Source organism: Brettanomyces nanus, chromosome 2 (assembly GCF_011074865.1).
Source record: "Brettanomyces nanus chromosome 2, complete sequence".
NCBI lineage: Eukaryota > Fungi > Ascomycota > Pichiomycetes > Pichiales > Pichiaceae > Brettanomyces > Brettanomyces nanus.
Genome location: NC_052375.1, coordinates 759,601 through 785,854, shown reverse-complemented (window position 1 = coordinate 785,854; position 26,254 = coordinate 759,601). Strand labels below are relative to the sequence as shown.

The following is a 26,254-nucleotide window of genomic DNA, read 5'->3' as shown; positions in this document are numbered from 1 at the left end:
ATCGGAACTATTAATGATGGAACAGAACTTAATATAGCCTCTCAAGCAGCGCTAAAAACGTATGAAAAGAGCCAAAAGAACCAGCAGTTCAAACAGAAACAGATTCAAAGAAGTAATGAATCACCAATAAAAGGACAGATAAATCAATCATCTCCATGGAACCATCTCAACAGTTCAAGCTCATCTACGGCTCTGGCAGCCGCATTATCAGTAGCTAAGAACAAGCCTGAATCGATGGTGTCTAATGAAAGGCCTCACAATCTCTCTCGAAAGAGTAGCTATATGACTCCTAGTGAGTCATTCAGTCACAGATTACAGGCACACAACGACAATGAACAATGCTTGCCCACAAGCATTCCTGGTGCTCTCAATACGGTTGCGAGTACCGCAAGTACCACCAGTATGACCAGTATTAACAGTACGGCCAGTTCTCTTAAATCAAAACGAAAACCTCCTCCTCCGTTACTCACTACTGCAGAAGAGGATTTAATGAAACTCAGACGTCCCCTATCAAAACCCATGATGTCTCAATCGTCAATGTATGGACCGCCACCATCTTCTGGCACTGCTGCCGTATATAGCTCTGAAACAGAGAATGATTCTTTTTTAGATGACTCTGATTCAAGTGATGATGACTCGGAGATACCTCAGTATTCTATTATCTCAGGCCAAAGACTTCAGTATCACAGCCACCATAAACATCATCGCCACCATAATCACTATCATGCTAAAAACATCTCCAAGATCTTTGGGAGAAAAGATGCAACGGAATCTACAAGTGATTTACCTTCCTCTTATATGACGAGTTCCAAAATGGAGAAACCTTCTTCTCTGATTTTCAGAACAACTCTTAGGGATGAAAAGTACACTCGAAAGAAGAACAAGAAAAGCAGTACTACAAAATTTGATGAATTGAAGCCTTGGAAGAACCACAAAGGTTCTATGGCTGTTACAGAAGAAGAGAAAGAGATTTATAGAAAGATCTGGGCCAGAAATAAAGGACGTTATACGGAAAAAGATCGAATTCATGGGTTGATAGTTCGTCAGATTTGGAGACAATCTCAATTGAATGATGTGATACTAGCTGAAATATGGTCTTTAGCGATGGCTCGTCGTCCGGTTGAAGACGACGATGAGGCATTTGAAAGAGATGATGAGGACACCCAAGAAGACGACAAACAAGAGGACGGAGAGGACGATAAATCCTTCCACACCTATACAGACGAAGACAACTCCCTCACAGAAGGTGAGTTCATTGTGGGAATGTGGCTTATAGATCAATGTCTCTACGGAAGAAAGCTACCAAAGGTGATTAGTGAAGAGTTATGGAACAGCGTGAGCCTTGTACCATTCAATATGAAAAAACTAATAAGAAACCGGCAAAATAGAATGTTGAGAGCCGTTGTTCGCAAATAATCGATATAATAAACCGCCGATAGTATCAATGTCTGCTCTTTCCACAATCGCAACGTGCTAGAGCTCCCATAGGGTCATAATAAGGAAGAACCTTATAATCTTTACTTTTCCAGTAATCAGTCAATTTCTTTAAAGCATATTTCTCCTTGGTAACCACCTGAAACACATACTGGTCAAACCAATCGTCTGTCATAACAAAGTATCCCTTATGGTCGCCATATTCACCCCAAGAATTCTCCACTCTCCATCTAATTGGCTTTCCATCAACCAAATGAACACCGGTGAGAACCATGGCATGAGTCATCTGGGAAGATCCAGTTAGTAATCTCTGCTTCTTAGTAAGATTTATATCTGTACCGAAACCAAGCTTATAGTCCCAGGCATTGACATCTAGAAGACCAATATTGGTATCCTCGAATTTACCCACATCAGAACCAAAGAAAACCGGATGATTGTCTTGCAACATTGCAATGGCAGCCTGCTTCAAGTTGTCGGCCGAAGTGTTCACATACTCAATAGGCTTTCCTCCTTCAATGTTACCTAGTTTGTCTACAGTATACAAACCTTCAACATTTCTAGGATCATGAATCAACGAGAAATACTGGTCTGCTTTGAACCCTAAAATATCCTTGTAGAAGCCCAATGGAGTCGTTTTGATACGACCATAATTACCATTCTTGTCCTTGTATTCCCAAGCAATCTCTTCATCTGGCTTAGGAGGAATACCTAAGGTTAGTGAAAGTATATTGTAGATCTCCTGCAGCATGGACTTCTTGGCACTACCAATAGATTGGGCACCCATCTTTTCAGAGTCATCACGTTTCATCTTTCTTAGAATCAATGCGTATTCTCTTAATTTCTCGTTAATAAGATAGTTCAATCGATTGGAGCTCAATGACGAAGCCGAGTCAGTGTAAATAGTCTTTGGCACCAAACCGTACCTGTTGACCAAATTGACCACCATATCCCACTGTCCACCGTCATTCTCAGGCATCTGGAGTAAGAACTGAACCAATCTAGAATCGATATCCTCATCTGTACACTCTAGAATTCTATTCAAGAAATAATTACTCTTCTCCAATTTATCATAGAAGTATAAATAGTTCTGGGAAAACTCGAATTCGTCCAAATTGTACTTTCCCTTAACAAACTCCTTGAAAACGTTGGTCGAAGCGAACAACCAGCATCTTCCAGAAGACTTCTGATTGGTTATTGGCTTGCCTTCATATTTGACAGTGACATTGAATAAATCTTGATTATTTTTATTGATTTTGGCCGTCTTGGCAATAATCTTGGAGAGATCATTTCCCGTAAAACAGTTCAAAGCCAACTGATTCTTTGGATCAGCTAGTAGTTCCTCCTTCCACTCGTACAACTTATCGATAGTGATAGGGTTAGAATCTGGACTTACGGATTTTCCATTCTGAGTGGAATTACTACCGTTTCTGGTATGATTTTCTTCACTATCGGAAAGTAGCATACTCTGTAACTTGAGTAACAATTCGTCATCTTCAGACCCAGCCGAACGGGCATAATAGGTATAAGTTGGAGACTTATGAGGTGGTTGGGAAGGGGTGTTGCCCATATTGAGGAGAGTGTTGATGAAAAGAAAGCAAAGGAACAAGAGTGAAAGAGAAGAGGAGTGGCGTAAAAAATATAGGAATATTAAAAGTGACCTTCATCATCTGTCGGTATCTTTCCGCATTTGTGAGTGGCTGGCTGGCTGCCTGCCTTATGAGCTTATCGCGCTAACCGAAGCGGGAGCAGATTCAATTGATGCGATCTTATCGGGGAAGATGAATTTATGTACATCAAACATCCTCGCCGCGGAGGAAAAAAAAAAAATATTTACCAGAGGAATTTTGCGCGGGAAAAAAAAGTTTATCCATCTCTCTCTCTCACTTTGTTGCACTTAGCTTTAACTCTTTGTACTCATCTTATATTCCTCGAACCATGTTCAAGCTAATCTCACGAACATGCAGAAGACCGAATCTAATCGGGATTTTGAATCGGCCCTTTTTATACAGAAACGTTGTCAGCATAGCTTCATTTCCCCCCAAAAGCAAGAATTCAGATGAAAATTCTCAACCCAAGAGTGATGCAGACGAGACTTCGAAAGCATCTTTAGCGGGAACATCTGATATCAAGCCTATTTTGCAGCAGATTGAAAAGATTCAACATCCTCGTGGTCATGCATCTTCAACTCCCTACAGACAACGAACAGACACGGCAATGGACGAACTTGTTAAGGAGTTCTTTGCCTATACTGAACAAAAGGCTGAACAGGATGTAGACTCCTTTTATGACGATTTCTTCTACAATTGCAGAGAAACACACAAGGGATTTACACTGTTCAACAACGGACTTCCAAGTGCTCCCAGTTTTGTAGATCGTCCGGATGCTGACGAGATTATTAACAAGTATCTCACCTATGCTACCACAGGAAGATATCCCAAGAAACAGTTGGCTCAAGCTATGGAAAAACTTTCAGAGTATCTTTCAGACCTGGATGTTCTTTCTAAGTTGGATAAAGGGACCCTTACTTCGATTATGAATTTCTATAACCGTTTGCACAATCCTAAAATCATTCAAAACTTTATTTCCAACAAGCTTCAATACACCCAATTTCAAAAAGATCCTATGCCGTTCAACTATTTGCTTTATTCCACAGGTAGAATGTCGAAGATGGATCCATTGTCCAAAATAACTATTGCCAGAAATACAATAAAGAAAATGAGCCAGTTGGAAGTCCCGGTAACCATGTCTACTTGGCAATGTGTGTACCAATTATTGAACCCAGATCATAGCAAGGCGGTATTGGATGCGATGATCAGTCGCAACTTTGAGCTCGATAAGATGCTATGGCGAATCTTGGAGAAAAGCAAGAAACAGTTCCCTACATGTGGCGAGTTTCTTGAATTTGTCAAGACTAATAAGAAATGCTTCCAGAATTTCACAGACGACGAACTTTTGAAAGTGTACTCTTTTTACAATAACTTGGATGGAGTTTCTGAGCTTTTGGAGAAATTTGCCGGCGAAAACCAACTTAAAACGGTTCATTTGAAGACGTTGAATACCCGTTTTATCTACAACAATCAGATTTACAGTTCCATTTCGTTGATCAGATTCTTTCAAGACAATGAATCCAACATTCCAGGAAATCTACGTAAGCAACTTTTCAGCAATATGCTTATTGGATATTTGGATCATTGTACACCGGATAGAGAGGAAAGTTCCAGTCAACAATTTCTTATTATGTTTGTCAGATTTTTGTTCAATCGATCATTACAATCTGAAAGACTGGAAAGGAGAATTTCCGATAAACTTGGAAAAGAATTTCTTGATAAGATTTATGAGACACCACCACCTAGTGAAGAAGAAGCAGAAGGTGATGGAAGCGACGTCGACAAAGCTTTTGCCATGCAAATTAATAAGACATTAAGATGGTATGATAACCAAGTGAAGCTAAGATTAGAAGATAATGCAACCGATTATCAACAGCTGGTTCGAGAGTATATTTATCCGGAGTTGAATGAAAAGGAATAAGTGAATTTTTCAGATTTCTGAAAAAAAAAAAAAAAGACAGAATTTGAAATATTGAAAAATTGAAAAATTGAAATTTTAGTGAAAAATTTTGGCTTTAACTTGTAGATAGATTATTAGTTAGATGAATATTTGAATCAACAGATAGTGTAATTAATGTCAGGAATATCGAATCTATTTGGAAAAGGAACTAAAGATGAGAAAGTGAGTGGGTTGTTTTCTAAGCCGTCGAAGATTGACACCAAGTCGTTAGTTAAGGAGAAGAAAAGACATGTTATTGAGATCGCCGAGGAAGTGGATGAAGAGGAGGAGAAGCAACTTCGAAAACAGGAGAAGAAACTCAAAAGGAGAGAAAGAAAGCACAAAGATGCTGAAGATACATCGATGGAGGATAAGTATATGAGCAAATTAGTGGAGGAGGAGGACAGAGAGACAGAGGAGCAGGAGAAAAAAGACAGAGAGACAGAGGAGGAGGAGAAAAAAGACAGAGAGACACTGGAGGAAAAGAGCCCAGAGACAGTTTCAGAGAAGAACTCGGAAGCCTCAGATTTCATTAGCTCTCAGAAGCCAGCAATGCCGGCAATAACTATGGACTTTAAAGCAAAAGAATTGTCTAAAGCAGATAGAACTATCTTTGTTGGTAATGTTCCGGCAGAAGCAATGTCATCCAAAAAGGATACGAAACGATTCAAGAGAGTGTTTTCTGATTTTGTTAAGAAAAGTCCGGAAGAAGAGTATCAACCTATTGAATCAATGAGATTCCGATCGATACATACAGACACAAATGCACCGAGAAGAGCTGCATTTATTACGAAAGCGATCGAAGAAGGAGGAGTAGTGAACAGTTATATAGTGTTCAAGAAGGAGGAAGATTCTATGAAAGCTCTGAAGCTTAATGGAGTCATTTACGAAAACCATCATTTACGTATTGACCATCTAACACATCCAATGAAGCACGAGAATAAACTCTCAGTATTTGTTGGTAATTTGGACTTTGAAGAGACTGAAGAAAGTTTATGGAAATACTTTGAAGACAAACTAGGAGATAAAGAAGATAAGGAACAAAAGACGGTTTGGAATGTGCGAATAGTGAGAGACTCCAAAACAAACTATGGTAAAGGATTTGGAATTGTTCAATTCACAGATATGAATTATGTCGAGAGAGCATTATTACTTGATGGAAAGAAGCTGACGACTTCTAAAAAGCCTAGAAGATTGAGAATTGCCAGATGCAAATCTATCAAAAAGGTTGAGGAAAGGGGAGAAAGGAGGAAGAAAAGAACCCGGGATCACTTCGACAATATTCTTAACGATAAGCAAAAAAGTACAGTTGGCAGGGCCCGGAAGGTGCTTGGAAAAAGAGATAGAAGAGAGGCCGGAATGCCTGTTTTGGAAGGACAACGAGCACACGAAGGCAGTAGGATTGAAGGTATTACGAATAAGAGAAGAAAGGTGAAGAAGCCAAGAACAAAAAAGAGACTTAATTAACTAGGTAATAGAATAGAAAAAAGACGTATTTAACATCCTTACACCACAAAGCTTATCGTCAATTTGTTAAGGGTGAGGTGAAGTAAACTAAACAACTGGCTGATTGTTATTCTGCAAGTAGCGATGAATGGACCAAGGGAAACAAACGATATTCCGATACCGTCTTCAGACGTAGAGACAGACAAAATGGACGATATGGAAGACAAAGAGAGTGATTTGGAGCGCCTATCCAAGGATAAGAAGGAAGAAACAGGAAAAGAACAAGGAAACGAATCTGATGAAGAAATGGAAGAAGCAGACGAAGAAGAAGAAATAGAAGAGAAGAAAAAGGAAGCAGAAGAGAAGAGAGAAATAGAAGAGAAAAGAGAAGGGGAGGAAAACGAAAGAGAACAGTTTCGAACCGGTGCATTAAACGAATTGAAAGATATCGAAATTGAGTTTGCAACTTTGAAGGATAAGTTATATGAGACACAACTGAAGAAGTTAGAATTGGAATTGAAACTTTGTGAGATGAATAAGCATCCAGACTTCTTGTATTTTATGAAGATGATTGACGAGAATTTCAAGGGGCAGATCGAGAGGTCGATCAACCTTCAGAAGTACAGATTGCGGTGTCTCAACAGCCAAACTGGCGCTTACCGCGTACAAATACATCAGCAGTTCATTAGAAACTGTGAAGACCTCAAATATGGTCAGATACGAAAGATTACATCGGATTGGTATGAGATAAATAAGGAAAGAAGAACGATGGATACGGCCAGTCTACAAACTCCAGAATACTACCAGTACAATGAAAACATCACTGCAGATAACGTGGAGTCACAAGAATCGATCAGCAAACTTGTCAGACAACGAAATTCGGTATATAAAGAGATAGGAAACATGCAAGCACTGATAAAGTACCAGAAAGTGTTTCCTAGTTCTTTAAACAACCTAGAAGGATGCGATAGCCAGGATATGGCACAAGATCTACGACAGATGAACATCAAACCAAGCCATCATAATAATAAAGTTTAAACAAAAATAAATCAGATTATATTATATGACTTTCATATTGCTTGCTTAGTACAACTTCAACTTAGAGGCAGTAGCAGCCTTACCGTGCTGAACAGGGTTGTAAGTAATAGAGAACTCACCTAGGTAGTGGCCGACCATTTCTGGTTTAATTTCAACAGTGTTGAAAACCTTACCGTTATAGATACCGATGAGAGATCCAATCATCTCAGGGACAACAATCATGCTTCTCAAGTGAGTCTTAACGAGAGCTGGCTTTTCAGTTTCACCAGCAGCCAACTTGGCCTTTCTCAACTTCTTGATCAATCCCATTGGCTTGGAATCTAAACCTCTTGAGAACTTTCTTCTGACTCTGGCACCACAGAGTTTGGCAAAGTCCTCTGTGGACATTGACAACAAATCTTCCAAATCAACACCTTTAAATGAGAAGGCTTTGAAGTTTCTCTTCTTGTGGACTAAAAGACGTTAGTAAGGTTTGATAGAGGGTGATAAAGACGAGTATGCTATGAATTCTGGTGCGTTGTTCGGAGCTCTAGCTCTAGCTAGGTCTAGTAGGTCTAGTAGGTCTAGTAGCTCTTGTCAGGTCTAGTAGGTCTAGTAGGTCTAGCTCTAGTTAGGTCTAGTAGGCCTAGTAGGCCCGGTTATAGCTCCAGTTTCATCCCCAATGGTATGCATACATCATCTCCGTGCGTTTTAATACATACCTGCAGACACTTCAGACATCTTGGTTATCTATATTTGTTGGTCTAATAGTATTGTATACTCGGACAAGAGAAATTATAATAGACAACTTCACCTCCTGAATCCATTCGAGGTGAAAAATTTTTTTACGGCAAATTTTTTCAGACCTCCCGTGGAAGAGGGTTTCACCAGGAAGAGCGAGAGGAAGTAACGGAGGCTTGATATGGATGGGAAGCCAAGATTGTAGAGCTGTAGAAGATGTCAGAGTAAAAGTTCTTGGTGTTCTTAGTTGTTTTTACAGTTTAGGACCAAGTACTAGAATATCAAAAATTCAAACACATCAGAAATGGGATATGAAGGTTGGCGCTGCCACCTTCAGTTAGTATGAACTATCATCTTCCCATCAATTATGCAAGCAAGTCACGTGATTATCACGACTTTTCAAAATCACCTAGACGACTCACGGCAACCCACCACACACCATAGAGGTGCGAGGAGTACTTTGTGCTCGCGGTAATTTTTCATCTCCTCGTCAACACTTTGTAGACGGATTTTTCAGCTCTAACAAATGGTCCACTCCTCTTGCATCTTGTACTGACTTCATTGACTATAGACAATTTACAAGTAAGTGATACCTATCAAGAAGAAAGTTTCTCAATTTGCCTTCATCTTACTAACACCCATCATAGTGAAATACTTAGCCGCTTATCTTCTATTGACTAAGGCAGGAAATGCCTCTCCTTCTAAGGATAATATCTCCAAGGTTTTAGAGGCCGCTGGTATTGAGGTCGAATCTGACAAATTGGACAAGCTCTTTAGTGAAGTCGAAGGAAAGACAGCTGAAGAGTTGATCGCTGCTGGTAACGAGAAGTTGTCTTCCGTTGCTGCTTCTGCCCCTGCTGCAGGCTCTGCTTCAGGTTCTGCCAGCGCCGCTGAAGGTGATGCTGCAGAGGAAAAGGAGGAATCTGAAGAGGAGGAGGAATCTGATGGTGACATGGGTATGGGTTTGTTTGATTAAGCAAATAGTTTACTTATTCCTGCATAGACTTGGTGTACTTATAGTACTTATAGAACAGACTTGTTGAGGCCCGCTTTAAGGTGGACTTTGCTAGGGTTGTTTTATTTAATAATAAATGAGCGAACTTAGTGTTATCTGACGACTTGATATTGTAAATTTCCTAATTAGGAAATGCTCTTTAAATAAGGGACTTCCTTTAAGAACTCTTTTGTATTAACTTATCTTGTCTCGTGTTTCTTTTTCCATTCTTCATGGATTACTCATTATTTTACGAAGACTGGACTCTTGCCATCGCAGCAAGAGCTCAACTAGAGCTTGTTCGACCTTTCCGTGTAGTATTAGGATTCGCCAACTCACTTCTTACTGGAGATCTATTCTACTATCCGGCAAAGGGAATCCAATTGTTTATTGAGGATTGGCAAAATATTCTTCCCCTATATATATCTTTAACGTTCCCCTTGGTTTTGGTTCAGTCCGTCTTGAGAGCCTTATGCTTTGTCCTTTTACTACCCGCCAATATTCTTGTTCTGACCATTACCTGTGGTCCTTTAGGATTATCTATTGCTCTTGCAATCACCAACGAGGAGTCAATATCATTAGCAGATCTGCTGACCTCTTGTTTTCTTCCAGATTCAGAGATCAAACAGGCAAAGTACAACGCTTTGTTCGATCACATTCTCTGTCTAACAGGAAACGAACAGATAGTCTTCCCTGGAAAATTACAGAGAGTTGTTAATAATTCACCTACAGCTGAGTTGTTTAATGTTTCCAAGTATATCCAGTTTTGGTACAATCTGATTACCTGGAATAGCACAAAACTACTACCAGTCGTAGGTGCTCCTTTGTTGGCTTACAAAGTATTTGTTGAGAATGTTAATAAGAGAATGTCTAGACTCTTCAGACTCCAGAGATTAAGAAAACGTCAAGTGGGCTATTACCATCTCAAAGAAAGGGAGGGAGAATTACTAGCTTTGGGAGTAAGCATGGGGATCTTAGAATCCATTCCCTTCATTGGACAATCGTTCTTTTCATTCACAAACACAATCGGATTGGCTTATATGTGTGGAAAAAGATTAAATACAAATCTGAATGTCTTGGTTATTCCTAAGTCGGTAGAAAAAAAATGAGCCTTATCTAAAGCACAGAGCCATGAAAACAACAGAGAGATATATTATGACGAATATATAGCAGGAAACCATAAATCTAAGCTATTCATTTATTATTATATGCCGTATTCGGTTGTAATTGTCGGAGATTCCCGAGGAAAAACCGTTTTCTCCGGATCAAAAGAAACGAGAGCCAAAAAGAGTGAAAAAAAAAAGTTGTTTTACCGACTTATAAAAGGACATTAAATTTTCCAGAGGATTAGCAAGCAGTTGGTAGTTTAGGCAAACAGCACCGCACACGATGACGATGACAGAATCGATGAAGAATTTCCTTAGGGATCTTCCCAAATGTGAACATCACGTCCATTTGGAAGGTACTTTGGAACCCGATCTTCTATTTCATTTAGCAAAAAGGAATAATTTGACACTTCCATCAGGATTTCCTTCTACTATTGAAGATTTGCAATATAAATATGAGCATTTCAAAGATCTTCAAGACTTTTTAGATTTATATTATGCTGGAATGTCCGTTTTACTTACGGAGCAGGATTTCGAGGATTTGGCATGGGCTTATCTTGTGAAATCTCACGATCAAGGATTGAAACACGTGGAAGCATTTTTTGATCCCCAGGGTCATGTGGAACGTGGCGTAGACATGCACTGTGTTATTAAAGGGTTCAATAAAGCACTTAGTAGAGCAGAAAATGAATTCGGTATGAGTACAAAGTTAATTATGTGCATATTGAGACACCTACCTACAAAGAATTCCTTGGAAACGTTGAAAAACTTTAAGCCATACTATGAAAAGGGATGGATTGACGGATTGGGTATGGATTCAACAGAGGTTGGATTTCCCCCAGAGTTGTTCGAGGAATGCTATGCTTATGCCAAAGACAATCTACCGGAAGGAACATTACTAACTGCACATGCAGGAGAAGAAGGAGATAGCTCTGTTGTTACACGGTCTGTGAATAGGTTAAATGTGAGTAGAATTGATCATGGTATTCATTCTGCAGACGACCCTGAGGTGATGAAGATGCTAGCGGACAACGATATTATGCTCACAGTGTGCCCGTTGTCCAACAAAAGGTTGAATGTTGTTCAAGAGATTAGCGAGGAACCTATTAGGAAGTTTTTGGAATACGGTGTTCCATTCTCTATCAACTGTGACGATCCTGCCTATTTTGGAGGATATATCTTGGACAACTACATGGCCGTTCAAGAGGCCTTTAACTTTGATATGGATACGTGGATTACCATAGCCAAAAATTCCGTTAGGGGTAGTATTTTGGATACGGAGCGGAAGCAAGTATTATACGATTCTATTACAGATTGCTACAAGAGATATGCAGATTTAGAGGATTAGATATTTAGATATAGAAATAGATATAGATAGTTCGAAGGAATTGATACCACCGGGGTATCATCGGGGAATCACCGGGCCACCAGGGAGTCGCGCGAGTGCGCCACCACGCTATTATCGATACGCGTAACAAAATGGGAGAATTCTCCTTTAAAGACATATCTACCTTCTTCATCACTGGCTAGACAAAGGATGTCTCTTGCATGTCGATTGCTCAACCTCACAAACTGCGGTAATGAAGAATCGGTCTTTCGAAAATACGATCTTTCCAACGAGGAAACGGTGTATTCCGCATTGGTGAGTCAGCATCATAGAGATACGGAAAACGGCAGTACAGACGTATCTAAGGATAGAGATGCGACGGTGAATACTCTGAGTGCTCTTTTTTTGGACGAACATGGAGTTTCCAAGAGGATTGATAGTGGTAATAAAATGGTTGATGCACTTAAATTGACGATGCTATTAGAGAGAGCATTGGCAGATAACCATAATAAAGCTGAGATCTTGAATCTGAGTGAGATTACTATGATCAAGACACGGGTGGAACAACTTGGTAAAATTCGGGCTGAAAAATTGAAGGAGATCAATGATGAAACGTTGAGTGAAGTGGATGAACAAATCCAACGATATGAGACCAAATTACAGAATCACCTGGTCGGTTTGGCGAAGTTTGGATATTTTAAGGACTTTTTAATTTCATCAGAGGATTCTATCAGGCAGAATATTGAAACGGTGGGATCGAAAGCTGAAGATAGGCTTGAGAAATCCCTGGAAGATCTTGTGTCCAGTGTAATATCTCTTAGTATTCAGCATGGAGTGGCACTTCCTGAGCCTGATCTTGAGAGAATGAAGGATTTTATTGGTCGTATTGAATGGTGTCGAGAGTGCATAGATAAGTTAGTGAGCGGTATAGCTGGGGAGCCAATTAAGGTGCATAATAAAGTGATGGCGAGATCAAATTCTGCAGCAACTCATTCTCCTGTTGCAGCATCCAACTCGTCATCAAAAATAGAACTGAAAAGAGCACTCAATGACCTTCAATTCGCACACGTTTATCTTACCAGACAGTACGAAGATGAACGCAGTAGATACAATAAATCGCTTAACCAACTTCGTCTCAAGCTAAGTCAATCACAAGAGCTTCTTTCATGCTCGAATGAACAACTTACCAATCAGACTCAGCAGTCTCTAAAGCTTGAAATGAAGCTTAACGATGCATTAAATGAGTTACGTGAAAAGAAAAAGATTCTACATGCCAAAAGTCTCGAGATTAATATGCTGAAGGTGGACAAAATTGGAGAAAGATCAACAAGTAGTACGAACAATGGAGACGAGAACTCGTCAAATGCCTGTCCATCAAAAGACAATTCTACTGTAAGTGCACCAATACTAAGGATGCAGTTTAAGAATTTGGTTCAACAGATGAATGAAGATTTTGAAAAGGAATTGGAAAAAGAGCGTGTGGAGAGAAAAAGATTAGAAGAACTCGTCAAACTTTATGAAAAGGGCTCTACAGGCCGTCGTAACACTTCTGCGTCTGCTTCTGGTTCACTTCTCACTCCCGCTTCTTCTTCACCAACTGTCTAAACTGAGCTGACCAATCACGAGATTTGAAAAGCGAAAGGGAAATATTACGGGGTGCCTGCCTCTCCAGGCAGCCTCGTGGCTGTTTTGATCCGCCTCGTGGCTGTTTTGATCCGCCTCGTGGTTGTTTTGATCCGCCTCGTGGCTTTTTTTCGATCCGCCTCGCTCAAGTTGTTCCTCGAAAAACTTTCAAAGTTTCGCCAGTGGAGACGAGTGGTGAATTAATTGATCGAGGAAGATCGATTTTTTACTTAACATTTTAATGTTGTTTTATTTCTTATTTGTATTAACTGAATAGTGTTACTTTTCTTATGAAATCATGAACAGTCCACTTTGCAATTGTTCTGATAGTGGCGGTGCATTTGGTGGCCAGATTGAAGATGTGAATCGGGCCATTCATACCTTTAGGAAATATCAGGTGTCTCATGGATTCCATTGTGGTCAACAACGGCAGTTGTTTAAGAACCTTTATAAGCCCAATATTGGTGTTAATTCAAATTCTGGTTCTGCAAATGGCTCGTATAGACGGCAGACTTATTGGGGTTATCAAAGACAGCCATACCAGGGTCAGCACCAAGTGGAACCGGGTACTTGTATGAATGGTTCATTCAACGGATTTCTTAATGGTTCCACAATTACTGAAGTTCAATCTCTTCCACTAGAAACATCCGTTCCTCCCCCTCTTCTCACCTCCTTCTCCTCCATCTCATCCTCCTCTCTCTTCACCTCAGACGCAACATCCCAAAGATCGAATTCACCTATGGGTGCTGACTTCTTTAAGGATATCGAAGCTTCATCGTCATCTTCGTCTGTTTCTTCTGGCTCCTCATCCGCAAAGACTAACTTACCTATGTTCACTAATTCAAACGAGAATTATGTGTCCAGGTTACTTTCTCCATCTGGTCTGACTATCAATAGAAATATCTGGGGTAATACTGGTACGTCTTCACCTTCTTCTGGTGCATCCTTTGGCGCTAGCGATATGTCTGTTTGGGGTTGATGTTTTATTATGTTGGGTTGGGTTACTATTTCTTCTGGATTTCTCTGTTTTTACTGTACTTTTTGTTGCTGTTGTTGTTTACTTTTAATGTACTATCAAAACCATTAATTAATTCTTCAATGATGACCGTCCTGCCTTCAAAAGCTCATCACATAGAAGTAGGTTCGAGGCTATTCCTGTAGCACCTGAAATGGCATTACGAATCACTCTAAACGAGTCCCAGACACCTTCAAGTGTCGGGTCGATCGGTTCTCCTGACTCCAAGTCCAATCCAACTACTTCTCCCTGGTCGATCTCATCTTGGCACTCACTCAATGACTCCAATGAGTCCAATCCAGAGTTTTTAGCCAATGTTTTCGGTATCACCAACAAAGCCTCTGCAAAAGCCTTCACACCTGGCTTCGATCTACCTTTACTGACTTCCTTGTTCTCCAATAAATGCTTCGAACAGGACATCCAAAATGCTCCAGCCCCAGGAACGAGATTGTGGTCCTTCAATACATTATTAACAGCTCTCAATCCATCTCTAACGGCATCCTTTACCTGCAGAACAACATAATTATGTGCTCCCTTAATCAATACAGTCACAGACTTGGGGTTCTGAACTTCTGTCACAAATGTAAACTTCTCCTCACCAAGAGTCTTCTCAAAAACCAAGCCAGAATAACCCAATACTTCAGGAGTTAAACCGTCGACAGAATTCATTGCAGTTCCTCCACAGCAGAGCTGCAATCTTTCCATGTTCCTTCTCTTGGCTCTTCTGAGAGCCAAAATGTTATTTTTGGCCAATATATCCAACGACATAGGATCAATACCCTTCTGATTAATAATAACAAATCCTTTACTAGGATCTTCACCACAAACTTCGTTTTTTAAGTCAACAATCTTCTTGATTTTATCATCCACAAACTTGCGTTCACTTTGAACCAACTTTTCTCTTTGCTCGGCGTTCGAGTAATAGAAGCCCGAATTCACCTCTGTCTTCTCATACTCCAAACTCACATTCAATGTGAGAATGTATGCGTTTTCTACCCTTTTGGGCATATCAGGATGGCGAGCACCGTGGTCTAACACGAGTCCCTTGACCAATTCCGTATCCTTAGCAGTCTCGTGCATCATAGGAATCACTTCTATCATGTGCAAATCGACATCCTCGGGATTCTTATCATCTCTAAGACTCAAAACAGCATCTGTAACTATTGGTGTTAACACGCTGGCCAATTCAGCATCGACCTTGGTACTCAAAGACGATCTGGCAACCTGTAAAAGAAGCTCTCTATCAACAGTTTCAGCCGGTTTCGGAATCACAAACTGATTCAAAAACTCTAGCGCAGCGGCACGTGCCTTTTCATAACCGTCTGTAATCACACGAGGATGAATTCCCTCGTTGAGGTATATTTCAGCCTGACGTAGTAGTTCGCCAACTAGTAGAACTACAGTGGTGGTACCATCTCCAGTGACATCATCCTGTGCAGTAGCAGCTCTGGCAATCATGACGGCTGTAGGAGACTGAATTTGCATTTCTTTAAGCAATACATCACCATCCTTGGTGATTTTAATTCCACCAGAACCATCTACAAGCATTTTCATGGTACCTTTTGGGCCAAGATTTGAGCTCAGTACATCTTGAAGACCTTCAGCGGCAGCAATATTCACCTGAAGGGCCTGTTGCCGACGAAGTGACTCGGCTTTGGGGTTGAGGAATTGAATTGCAGACGATGACATGGTGTTGGAGAAGAAGAAGGGGTGAAGTAGGGCAATGATTGATTTGCCTTTGAGGTTAAAAATTTTCCACGGGAGACTCCACGGGGAGTAAATAAAAAGGTGAGCAGGATGTCAGGTTAGACGTTTTCCCCGAATACCCCCGGTAACTCTCCCTTTCCTCCCCTTGGGCTCCCCGTGGAATTCCCCGGTAACTCTCCCTTTCCTCCCCGTGAACTTCCCGTGGAATTCCCCGGTAACTCTGCCTTAGCCTCCCCGTGAACTCCCTCCCTATCTTCCCCCCCTCCGATAACAGATAACGTCCCTGCCTATTTCTAATCTCTCCATCACTATCTCTTCCTCTTGTCATGCCTTACTCAATAAATTTTGAAGCACATAGGGTGCCAAGTGATCAACTCAATTACATTGATGGATCCGACTGGTCTTCCCGCTCTTCTTACTTACTAAGGAATTCCACCCACTATCTTGTCTCAAAGTTTAGGAAGCCTAAGGCTGAAAATAAGGACAAACCAAAAACGACAACCAACAAATTGGTCAAACGTATTCAGGTCGGTCCAAACGGTGACGTTTTTTTCATGATTGGTATGAAGCCAACTAGACTTAAGTGGTTGTCATCTTTATCTCTTCCATCTTCGGGAACTGCCACTAATATTCAATGTGATGCAGAGAGTACTCTGTCCGCAGACCCCTCCCACCAATCCTCATCGATGGAAGTCCAAAAATTGTTCCCAATCAACTCTTATTACTTGGAAAAGGGATTTCAAGCGTGTTGCATCCTCAAAGATACGTCTGGGGCACTCAGTTTCTCACATTTCTCCACTTCATATATTCCCAATCCTCTCACTATGGATGCTTCTCATTATGAATATTCTGGATATTCAATTGGGCTTCCTGAAGAGAATAGATTTGTCCTTGCAGACAACAAAAACGGTCTTTTGCATCTATTCAAAGGAAAAGTGAAAGATAGCCAAGTATTTCAATGCGTTGTCGTTAACGGAAAATGTGTCTTTGATGTCTGTGGCTCTTGCTTGGTTTACAGACAAGCAGATAACTCATGGGAATCTACAAGAATTACTCCTGTCAAGTTATCAGGCAAGGCTGGTCTTCTGAATAAACTTCTGAGTGATTTATCTGCGACTACATTTGATTCACTTGGCTTGTTTGCTGAGGTATCTCAATTAAAGCTAAAGAAACTGTTTAACGATCCAAATCTTCGACAGGACGACCACAATTTGACTCGTTATCGCGATGTTGTGTCTAAAATGTTCAACACAAAGCGTCCGGATTCAGCTCATATGGTTGCTATTGATCTCAACACTCTGAAACCACTTTTCCGCTTTGTTCTTCCTGATGGATGCTCTAAGTTATCACTTTCTCCGTTTGATGCCCAACTTGTAACGGCGTCTGAACGTGGTGACACGCTTTCATTATGGGATTTTACCTGCTATCAGAATTGTTTAATGCTTATGAACAGATTTGAACGTGGAAAGACATCTTCTGTGATATATCAAATTTGTTGGCTACCCAATGATCGTGGAATCATTGCATTGAGTCTTCCTAACGGTTCTATTCACTATTTTGGAAATGACACTACAGAAAAGGGCTCTGAAGATGTCTGGTGTCTCTCAAGTTTTGGAGCGCAGAGCATAGCCACTGGTCCAGCTGATTACAGTATACTATTGGCTCGAAAGAACAATTCAATAATGCTTATCGATTTAAAGGACATATCCAATGTATGGAGTTTGTGCATACCAGAAAATGTGAGTTTAAATGGATTAAACGTGAGTTCTTCCGGTTCCAAGACATCTAATAAACCTACAATCAATTTGGCTGTCAATATTGAAGTGGAAACCTACAAAGCATTTCCTGCATTATATACGAATCCCGGGATGCATTTTGCGCGGATCAATGCCAATCAGTGGGATACTATTAAGGATTTATCAAGATTTGGAGACTGTTTGGGAGTAAAGACTAAGGAAGTGGTTATAGCGGGAGGTATCAAGACGATCCAAACGGCAGAAGAGGACGCAAAAGAGGACGCAAAAGAGGACGCAAAAGAGGACGCAAAAGAGCCAATTAATGAAGAGCCAACAGACCAAACAAAGAACATACAATGAACGTCCAGTACCAAAAATAGTTCCAAGTGAATCAAAAGAAACGTTTAGAGAAAAGTTCGATGACTAATTATCAAGCGCCTATTGGCTATAGATCACAGAGATTTTGGCGAGTATTCTGGAGAGAGTTTTGGAAAGTATTTTGGAGAGAGTTTTGGAAAGTATTTTCGGGATGATGGATGGATCTGTGGGTAATGTGATACGGAAAGTAAGGGAGGATAGCTAATAACAGGTATAGCAGTATGAAGTAGAAGCGGATAATAAAATATACTAGATCAGTTACGTTACGAAGATATTGATGGGAGGAGTGTCTTGGCAAACGCGAGTTAACTTCGTTGAATAGAACAACTGATGATGATAAGTAGAAAAAACGTAATGCCTGTGTAAAGATTGCCTAATGCTTCAGTTCAATGAAATCTTTAATTGGCTAAAAGAGTGAAAAAAAAATAAATGTCAAAACCGAATATACGAAGGTCTTAAATAGATGAAATTTCCGAATAGGAACACCATTTTTAAAATAGTGCGTTTTTAGATGATTGGTACAAAGCCAACATTTTGGTTCCAAAAAAACAGATTACACTTCGATGTCACCAGACGATCCACCAAGAAAGAGGAAAAACCATCGAAGTCCAAAGTCGTTGAGTCGAAGTTCAAGCAGTTTAAAGGCTTCTTCACATGTTTGTAGTAACTGTGGAGCTACAAATACTCCATTATGGAGAAGAACGCCCGATGGAATGCTTACATGCAATGCCTGTGGCCTTTATTATCGAGCAAACAATTGCCATCGACCCGTCAACTTGAAGAAGCCACCATTATTGGTGTCTGTGTCGAAAATGGAACAATTAGCACTGCTTAAAGGAGGAAATTGCAAAGGAAATGGGCAATGTAATGGAACGGGAGGTTCTTTAACCTGTCGTGGATGTCCTGTATTCAACAATAAAATATTAAAGATGTCGTCTCCGGGGAAAGAGTCTTCGACAGAAGTATCACGCGGTACAGACTGTCAGTGTAATAAAGTGAAAAATGAAGAGATAAAGAATGATTTGAGTGATTCAAAGGAGAATTCGAAAGAATTGCGGTCGGACCTGCTGAGTTTTGGGCCAAATCAGTCTAGCTCACCACTTATGATTGCATGCTATAACTGTGGAAGTACCGTAACTCCTTTATGGAGAAGAGACAATTCCGGAAATACCATTTGCAATGCTTGCGGACTTTACTACAGACTTCACGGGGTTTATAGACCTGTCAGGTTGAAGAAGGGAATCATTAAGAGGAGAAAAAGGAATAGAAACAAGAGTTCAGAAGAGGAGTTAGAGCAAACAAGTCTACAATCTACAGAACTTCCCGAAAAGTTCACATCACGTGATAGCGAGCACATGATATCTCCATACACACCGAGAACTATGGCGGTGGACTTCACCAAGAGTTTTCAAGAACCTAGAAAAGTGATGAAGGTTGAGTCGTTGTTGAACGAGGAAGAACAAGCTGAGAGGCCGAGACGATAAACTAAGTAGACCGTGTATACTTAAAAGTCACTGAATTGTTATACTGACGCGTCGAACGACGCGAGAATTATAGAGATGTTTATATTTAAAGTCGATCAAGCTTCACGCAACAAAGCTCAATTTATTCACTCCGTATGCGTCCTCATGATAGATATAGGCGATCCATTGCCACTTGAATATCACGCCAAAAGGGCCGCGAAGTCAAATGCTATGACACAATCGATAGTGAGTCGATTGAAACAGGAGATGATGAGTCAACTTGAGAGTAAGAACACGAACGACGACGAGTCAGTTTCACGACAATCACGTGATAAACTAGGTATAGATATTGGGGATCCATTACCATTAGAATATAGTCGGAACCCCCGGAAAACACGTCGAAATTATGGTCTTCCGTTACCGTTAGAGAGAAAGGACACTATTTCTGCGTCGAGTGGGTCAAGTGTCAGTGCGCCAAGTGCTTCTACTAGTTCTACTAGTTCTACTGTTTCCAGTGCTTCTGTCAGTCCCACAGCGCCTAAAAGTTCTACAACACCTATCAGTTCTACAACATCCATCCGTCCGATCAGTCCTACGACATCTACAACACCTACCACGCCCCCCGCTGCACTCACCACCCACGCTTGCCCGTGCAAAAACTTCCCTCTGCTCGTCCTACTACTGCCGGTTATCCAGCTCTTAATCATCACCCTTTGCGTCGTCTCCTACCTACTCGCAGACTAATCTAGACCATCCGTACACCAGACAAAGGTGGCAACTCAGGCGCGATAAAAAAAACAATAAATAAAATAGCCCCTCAGATAACAAACGACACAGTTAATTTAAGGAAAAAGGGCTATGTCATATCAACGCCTATAAAATAACTATCTGTCTGGTTTGTAGCACTTTTTCTTTCTGTACCTCTATACTATTTTAACGTTTATTACTATCAATTATCACGTTCATTACGATGAGATCCCAATTCAAGGACGAGCATCCATTTGGTGAGTATTAATTATCGGCTATCATGATATAATAATATCATACTAACAAAGATTGGCTAGAGAAACGAAAAGCAGAATCGCTTCGAATTCGAACGAAATTTCAGGATCGAGTGCCGGTGATTTGCGAGAAAGTGGAGGAATCAGATATCCCGGAAATCGATAAGCGCAAATATCTTGTTCCTTCTGATCTTACTGTGGGACAATTCGTTTATGTTATTAGACGAAGAATACATCTTCCTTCTGAAAAGGCCATTTTCATTTTTGTTAACGACATTCTTCCTCCTACAGGTGCGTTGATGAGTCAGATTTATGACCAATACAAAGATGACGATGGCTTTTTGTATGTTTTATACAGTGGGGAGAACACCTTTGGAAAGGTGTAGGAAGGATAGGCTTGTTATTGTATTTACAGGTATATATATGGTTGCTATTCGAGTATTTTTCGCTTCAATTGCTTCTCGAATTTTGGTGCTTCGATCCTTCCTCTGCAAGCTCTCATGCATTGGCCGATCAAGTAGTTAATCTTGCTTTGTTTCCCCCTTTCAACAATATCTTTCAGCACTTTACTGTTTCCATTGATCACTTTATTGCAAATTTCTTCTATTAACTTGTCTTGCGACTCGTCATCATTCACAGAGTTCATGTTGAAATCATTCACCAATTTGGTTAGGGGAACCTTCTGATCGTTTCTATTGTTTACCAAATGCATTAGAAGAAGCTTTGCGTTCTGTTTTGTAACAGTTCCATTATCTATTAATTCCAAGAATTCGGCAAACTCTTTGACTGACAAAATATTGTAGGAAAACTTGAGATTAGACTTGGATAGGCATCCCATAAAATCATGTACAAGCCAGTTGATTGGGTTGTCCATATTGTGTAGTGATCGTTTTGAATAAACCTCATCATACAAATCTAGATAGTACCGTAGAAGTATCGGATCATTGAGAAGAATGTTGGCATCTCGTAATTTAAGACCATACTGTGTCATCAGCTTATCCATCTTCCGCTCAACACTCAATGGAAGAGTCTTTTTTAACTTCGGCAAGATGTCTGCTATATCCAACTTCAACGCTGGAAGCTCTGGATCAGGCATATAACGATAATCGATAGAATCCTCCTTGGATCTTAGACGATAGGTACGTTTACCATCCCAACCTCGAGTCTCTACATCTCGAATAGATCCTCCCTCGTTGACCACATCACACTGTCGCTTGTATTCATAGCGAATAGCATTAACTATGGCAGATGTAGTAGGAATATTTTTCAATTCAATCCTTGGATATTTATCTATGGAAACGTTAACGTCCACTCTGATTGCACCGGTATCCAATTCACCAGTGCAAACATCCAGATTCTGAAGCATTCTTGAATATTTCTTAATAAACGATCGCACTTGTTCAACGTCCTCGAAATCCGGCTTTGTGACCATCTCAATCAATGGAATATTGGATCTATTGAAGTCGACATCTGTACTTCCATCCCCTAACTTGTATAGTGAACGTCCTGTATCCTGCTCTATTTGAATTTGTTCAATACCGATAGTCGTATCATGTGGTAATCCATCATATTTCTTACTTAGTACTACTTTACCCTCATTGGCCAAAGCATGGTATCTCTGTGTAATTTGATAACCCAAAGGTTGATCACCATAGAAATAATGCTTACGATCGAATCGTGAAACAGCGTTGATCCGACAGTTCATTGCTATCGCACATTTAAGTGCATATAGAACCACTTGAGGATTCAACCGAGGCTGTGTACCAGGTAGACTGACATCAAAGAATGACACCTGTGAGTTGGGTTTAGTTAATAGAATGGAAGTGTTATTGTGGGACAATGAAAATAGTTTTCTGGCAGTCTTGAGCTGTGTATGTATCTCCAAGCCAACCTTGAGTTGGTGCGACATGATGAAGAGGGGAAGGAAAAAGCACTTACAAAGATCGAAACAGGATAAAGAAATGAACCAAGGTAGACAAAATAAAATTAAGTTAAGACTGTCTCGTCTACTCTTTCTTCAACGATGAACGCTACAATCAGCCTAAACATTACAGACATCAACTTTCAGGTAGGAATTGATTTCCTTTTCTTTGACGTTAAGTCTTATAGTCGTTTCAAAGGGATCAAATTGATTCCGTCGGGATGTCATTTGTTGCATATAACTAACGTCTTGACCAACACTCGAATAGGACGATTTGTGAATTTTGAGAAGAACGATTTTGTGGAAATGAGCTTTGATCCTGAAACTGAAACAATTGAATTGAAGACAACAGATAGGATCACTACTGATGAGCAAACTTATATAACCAAGATGGTGAACTATAAGAGTCAGAGTGAGGCCAAGGCACAGATAATCCAGTCACGGCTACTTAATGTGGACTATAAGAAGTTCATTGATAACGATAAAAACCAAGTGACATCGAATGACCCTACACCGATTGAATCTTTGAAACTCGATGAAGAAATCATGAAAAAACATAGGCAAGACGGACGAAAGGACCACAAGTTCGTGGACAAATTACTTCAAGACCTTGAGAAACTTAACTCGAACCAATTAAAACTAAGCATAATAGATGGTAACGATAAAAGGACGTTTGTACGGGATGGGAGTAAGGACCGGACCAAAGATTATCTTGATAGAACGTGGTTAATCAACAAATTACACGGAGGCAGTTTTGAGGGGTTTATAGAAGAGTTCAAGTTCTGTTTCTTAATGACAATAATAATCAACAACTACGGAAGCTACTTACAATGGAAAACATTGATGGACCTTTTTCTCAATAGCATTGGGATTCTGAATCATAAAACGGAGGAATCGAAGGAGTTGATGGAGATAATAAAAATTCAGTTACAAGTGATCACTAGTTTGCGTGTTGGAGAGGAAGAAGAGCAACCTAAAGGGGAATTTTTCCAAGTGGACCTATCAGAATTGCATAGAAGCTTCAAAGAGTGTTTACTCAATATGGACACTGTTGAAGATGTTGGGTTGAAATTCAGGTACAATGAGATCATCGGTATATTAAATGGACTGGGATTGGACGTGTGTGATGAGTTAAGTGAGGAATAAAATATATAACTCCTCGTTTAAGCTTCCCCACATTGAAGGGCGGGCATCCGGCGACTGCAGCATAAGACGGAATTAATTATCTGTCTCATTCGTGTCCTCTGAACCGAGCACCCCGCACCACGTTTAAGTGTATAAATATGGTACTATTAGACAGCTATATTGCAAAACAAAATGAAGCCAGTTGAGTTGTTATCGATCCATACCAACCATGCTGAAATTACTACCATTGAGAACCCTGAGAGCTTCTACTCTCTGTACTCGTCGTACACTTCTGTTGAGAACATATGCCTCAATTCCAGAGACTCAGAAAGCCATTGTGTTCTATAAGAATGGCGGACCCTTGAAATATGAGGACATTCCTGTTCCAAAGCCTAAACCTAATGAAATATTGGTAAACGTTAAGTATACTGGTGTCTGTCACACAGACTTACATGCATGGAAGGGCGATTGGCCTCTTCCTACCAAACTTCCATTAGTGGGAGGTCACGAAGGTGCAGGAATTGTTGTTGCTAAAGGCTCTGAGGTGAAGACCTTTGAGATTGGCGACTATGCCGGAATCAAATGGCTCAACAGCTCATGTATGAGCTGTGAGTTCTGCATCCAAGGTGCTGAACCTAACTGTGCTCAGGCAGATTTGTCTGGATACACCCATGATGGAACGTTCCAACAATACGCCACGGCAGATGCTATCCAGGCTGCACATATTTCCAAGGGTGCCGATTTGGCCGGTGTTGCGCCTATTTTATGTGCTGGTGTTACTGTTTATAAAGCATTGAAGACAGCAGATTTACGTCCGGGTCAATGGGTGGCCATCTCAGGTGCCGGTGGTGGTTTGGGATCTTTGGCTGTTCAATATGCCAAAGCAATGGGTTTAAGGGTACTTGGAATCGATGGTGGAATGGAAAAATGTGAGTTGGCTACCAAATTGGGTGCAGAGGAGTTTATTGATTTCACCCAGGTGAAGGATATGGTTAAGGCGGTTCAAGAGGCCACCAACGGAGGCCCTCACGGCGTGATTAACGTGTCCGTGTCACCTAAAGCCATGTCTCAATCCATAGAGTATGTCCGCACCCTCGGAAAAGTGGTTCTTGTGGGTCTACCAGCTGATGCTGTAGTTCATTCCAAAGTGTTTGAACACGTTCTAAAGTCGATCCAGATCAAGGGTTCCTATGTGGGTAACCGTTTGGATACAGCAGAGGCTTTGGACTTCTTTGATAGAGGACTTGTCAAGTCGCCAATCAAGATTGTCGGTTTATCCAAGCTTCAAGAGGTGTATGAGTTGATGGAGCAAGGAAAAATCGCTGGAAGATATGTATTGGATACATCTAAATAATGAATGGTAAGAAGTATAGGAACGTCGTTTAAACCGGATTAGGTGGTTCAACTGGCTCAAGCTTAGGCTCAGGTTCAGGCTCAGGTTCAGGCTCAGGTTCAGGCACGGATTCAACCGCTGATGTCTCATTCGACACTTTATTCACCCTTTCTGACTCACTCACATGTGTAATGTCGTCCAACAATCTATTCACCTTTTCATATAAATCGTATAATTCCTGTTCAATAAGGTTGCTTGGATCATCGTCAGGATTGGTGCTGTTTGTTTGGCCCAAAATCCAACTTTCTTTAAGAGTTCTCGTTACACTAAGCAATTCCTCAGCTATTCTTATGATGGTCCAGCCATTAGATTCGATTTGAAGAGACTCTACTGATTGTGTTTCGTAACCTTTATTTTGAACGGTGGAAAGACGGCAAATCTCCTGGAATTTGGCCAGAAGTAGTTCCACATTGTTGTCGAATTTTGAAAGTAAATTAGAAGAGGAAGACATGAAGAGAGGAGTGATTAGTGGAGTAGAAAATAAGGTGGAGGCTTTAGAGGTTTTTTAAGATCCCGAGATTGAAGGTTTCACGGGTTTTGAGAAAAAAGTTTCAAGATCCCAAATTCAAAGGGTTCCTGTCCTGAAGTCACAGGTTTCACGATCCCGAAGTTAGAGGTCCGCGATCCCGAAATCAGAGGGATAATATCCTGAGGTTAAAGTTTTCACAATCCCGAGGAGGGGAGGGGGGGGGGTCCTATTTCCTGGTTTGTTATTTAGGGCCAAAAGCCAACGACCAAAACCTAGACGGTTTAACTTTGCTCTCAAGTATACTTGGTTCTTATATATAAAGGGGTGGAAAGAAGGTAACAATGCAATCTTAGAAGTACTGAATTAACCGTTAAACGTAGGAACCCTTATAGTTACATTAAGATGATTCAATGTACATTCTATGTACAATGAAAAAATAGGTTTTCAAGTCGTTTCTTCTTTCGGAACAACGAGAAGGTGTGACAGACTTTTCAAATTCGGATCTCACGGAGTAGTGAGAGAACAGAGGAGAAATGAGCAGATTTGATTAGTTGAGAAAAAGAAACAACGTGACAGAAATTACCGGGAGGAGCGAGCGGGTGCAGAAAAACGAAGGAGTAACGAAGGAGTAGCGAAGGAGCAACGAAAGAGCAACTAAGGAGCAACTAAAGTGCAACTAAAGTGCAACTAAGGAGCAACAAGAGCATGAGGAAGTAACAAAGAGCACGAGGAAGTAACAAAGATGCACCGAGTGACAAAGAAGCACTAAAAACTAACAAACGAGCACTAAGGAGTAACTACGGCAGACAAAT

General features: G+C 40.6%; 17 protein-coding genes across 17 annotated transcripts; 12 read left to right on the top strand and 5 right to left on the bottom strand.

Moving 5' to 3' along the window:
• Positions 1-1,441: 1,441 nt before the first annotated feature.
• On the bottom strand, positions 1,442-3,001 carry FOA43_002361 (uncharacterized protein; the record flags this gene model as incomplete). The annotated part of the gene is made up of 1 exon (XM_038922658.1): positions 1,442-3,001. The coding sequence occupies one exon, from the start codon at positions 2,999-3,001 to the stop codon at positions 1,442-1,444; it is 1,560 nt and encodes a 519-aa protein (XP_038778586.1).
• Positions 3,002-3,369: 368 nt separating this feature from the next.
• On the top strand, positions 3,370-4,962 carry FOA43_002360 (uncharacterized protein; the record flags this gene model as incomplete). Its single annotated transcript, XM_038922657.1, has 1 exon — positions 3,370-4,962. One exon carries the CDS (start codon positions 3,370-3,372, stop codon positions 4,960-4,962), a length of 1,593 nt encoding a protein of 530 aa, XP_038778585.1.
• A 153-nt stretch (positions 4,963-5,115) lies between these two features.
• Positions 5,116-6,447, top strand: FOA43_002359 (uncharacterized protein; the record flags this gene model as incomplete). The annotated part of the gene is made up of 1 exon (XM_038922656.1): positions 5,116-6,447. The coding sequence occupies one exon, from the start codon at positions 5,116-5,118 to the stop codon at positions 6,445-6,447; it is 1,332 nt and encodes a 443-aa protein (XP_038778584.1).
• Positions 6,448-6,633: 186 nt separating this feature from the next.
• On the top strand, positions 6,634-7,464 carry FOA43_002358 (uncharacterized protein; the record flags this gene model as incomplete). The annotated part of the gene is made up of 1 exon (XM_038922655.1): positions 6,634-7,464. The coding sequence occupies one exon, from the start codon at positions 6,634-6,636 to the stop codon at positions 7,462-7,464; it is 831 nt and encodes a 276-aa protein (XP_038778583.1).
• A 45-nt stretch (positions 7,465-7,509) lies between these two features.
• On the bottom strand, positions 7,510-8,184 carry RPS15 (ribosomal protein S15; the record flags this gene model as incomplete). Its single annotated transcript, XM_038922654.1, has 2 exons — positions 7,510-7,916; positions 8,166-8,184. 2 exons carry the CDS (start codon positions 8,182-8,184, stop codon positions 7,510-7,512), a joined length of 426 nt encoding a protein of 141 aa, XP_038778582.1.
• Positions 8,185-8,369: 185 nt separating this feature from the next.
• FOA43_002356 (uncharacterized protein) lies at positions 8,370-9,160 on the top strand (the record flags this gene model as incomplete). The annotated part of the gene is made up of 2 exons (XM_038922653.1): positions 8,370-8,421; positions 8,832-9,160. The coding sequence occupies 2 exons, from the start codon at positions 8,370-8,372 to the stop codon at positions 9,158-9,160; spliced, it is 381 nt and encodes a 126-aa protein (XP_038778581.1).
• Positions 9,161-9,411: 251 nt separating this feature from the next.
• On the top strand, positions 9,412-10,287 carry FOA43_002355 (uncharacterized protein; the record flags this gene model as incomplete). The annotated part of the gene is made up of 1 exon (XM_038922652.1): positions 9,412-10,287. One exon carries the CDS (start codon positions 9,412-9,414, stop codon positions 10,285-10,287), a length of 876 nt encoding a protein of 291 aa, XP_038778580.1.
• A 280-nt stretch (positions 10,288-10,567) lies between these two features.
• On the top strand, positions 10,568-11,632 carry FOA43_002354 (uncharacterized protein; the record flags this gene model as incomplete). The annotated part of the gene is made up of 1 exon (XM_038922651.1): positions 10,568-11,632. One exon carries the CDS (start codon positions 10,568-10,570, stop codon positions 11,630-11,632), a length of 1,065 nt encoding a protein of 354 aa, XP_038778579.1.
• A 189-nt stretch (positions 11,633-11,821) lies between these two features.
• FOA43_002353 (uncharacterized protein) lies at positions 11,822-13,216 on the top strand (the record flags this gene model as incomplete). The annotated part of the gene is made up of 1 exon (XM_038922650.1): positions 11,822-13,216. One exon carries the CDS (start codon positions 11,822-11,824, stop codon positions 13,214-13,216), a length of 1,395 nt encoding a protein of 464 aa, XP_038778578.1.
• A 642-nt stretch (positions 13,217-13,858) lies between these two features.
• Positions 13,859-14,112, bottom strand: FOA43_002352 (uncharacterized protein; the record flags this gene model as incomplete). The annotated part of the gene is made up of 2 exons (XM_038922649.1): positions 13,859-14,056; positions 14,104-14,112. The coding sequence occupies 2 exons, from the start codon at positions 14,110-14,112 to the stop codon at positions 13,859-13,861; spliced, it is 207 nt and encodes a 68-aa protein (XP_038778577.1).
• Positions 14,113-14,321: 209 nt separating this feature from the next.
• On the bottom strand, positions 14,322-15,938 carry CCT6 (T-complex protein 1 subunit zeta; the record flags this gene model as incomplete). Its single annotated transcript, XM_038922648.1, has 1 exon — positions 14,322-15,938. The coding sequence occupies one exon, from the start codon at positions 15,936-15,938 to the stop codon at positions 14,322-14,324; it is 1,617 nt and encodes a 538-aa protein (XP_038778576.1).
• An 842-nt stretch (positions 15,939-16,780) lies between these two features.
• FOA43_002350 (uncharacterized protein) lies at positions 16,781-18,052 on the top strand (the record flags this gene model as incomplete). The annotated part of the gene is made up of 1 exon (XM_038922647.1): positions 16,781-18,052. One exon carries the CDS (start codon positions 16,781-16,783, stop codon positions 18,050-18,052), a length of 1,272 nt encoding a protein of 423 aa, XP_038778575.1.
• A 947-nt stretch (positions 18,053-18,999) lies between these two features.
• Positions 19,000-19,554, top strand: FOA43_002349 (uncharacterized protein; the record flags this gene model as incomplete). The annotated part of the gene is made up of 2 exons (XM_038922646.1): positions 19,000-19,004; positions 19,224-19,554. The coding sequence occupies 2 exons, from the start codon at positions 19,000-19,002 to the stop codon at positions 19,552-19,554; spliced, it is 336 nt and encodes a 111-aa protein (XP_038778574.1).
• A 949-nt stretch (positions 19,555-20,503) lies between these two features.
• Positions 20,504-20,920, top strand: ATG8 (ubiquitin-like protein atg8; the record flags this gene model as incomplete). Its single annotated transcript, XM_038922645.1, has 2 exons — positions 20,504-20,537; positions 20,598-20,920. 2 exons carry the CDS (start codon positions 20,504-20,506, stop codon positions 20,918-20,920), a joined length of 357 nt encoding a protein of 118 aa, XP_038778573.1.
• Positions 20,921-20,964: 44 nt separating this feature from the next.
• On the bottom strand, positions 20,965-22,443 carry FOA43_002347 (uncharacterized protein; the record flags this gene model as incomplete). The annotated part of the gene is made up of 1 exon (XM_038922644.1): positions 20,965-22,443. One exon carries the CDS (start codon positions 22,441-22,443, stop codon positions 20,965-20,967), a length of 1,479 nt encoding a protein of 492 aa, XP_038778572.1.
• A 114-nt stretch (positions 22,444-22,557) lies between these two features.
• On the top strand, positions 22,558-23,601 carry FOA43_002346 (uncharacterized protein; the record flags this gene model as incomplete). Its single annotated transcript, XM_038922643.1, has 1 exon — positions 22,558-23,601. The coding sequence occupies one exon, from the start codon at positions 22,558-22,560 to the stop codon at positions 23,599-23,601; it is 1,044 nt and encodes a 347-aa protein (XP_038778571.1).
• A 208-nt stretch (positions 23,602-23,809) lies between these two features.
• On the top strand, positions 23,810-24,934 carry ADH4_1 (Alcohol dehydrogenase adh4; the record flags this gene model as incomplete). The annotated part of the gene is made up of 1 exon (XM_038922642.1): positions 23,810-24,934. One exon carries the CDS (start codon positions 23,810-23,812, stop codon positions 24,932-24,934), a length of 1,125 nt encoding a protein of 374 aa, XP_038778570.1.
• Between the last annotated feature and the right edge of the window lie 1,320 nt (positions 24,935-26,254).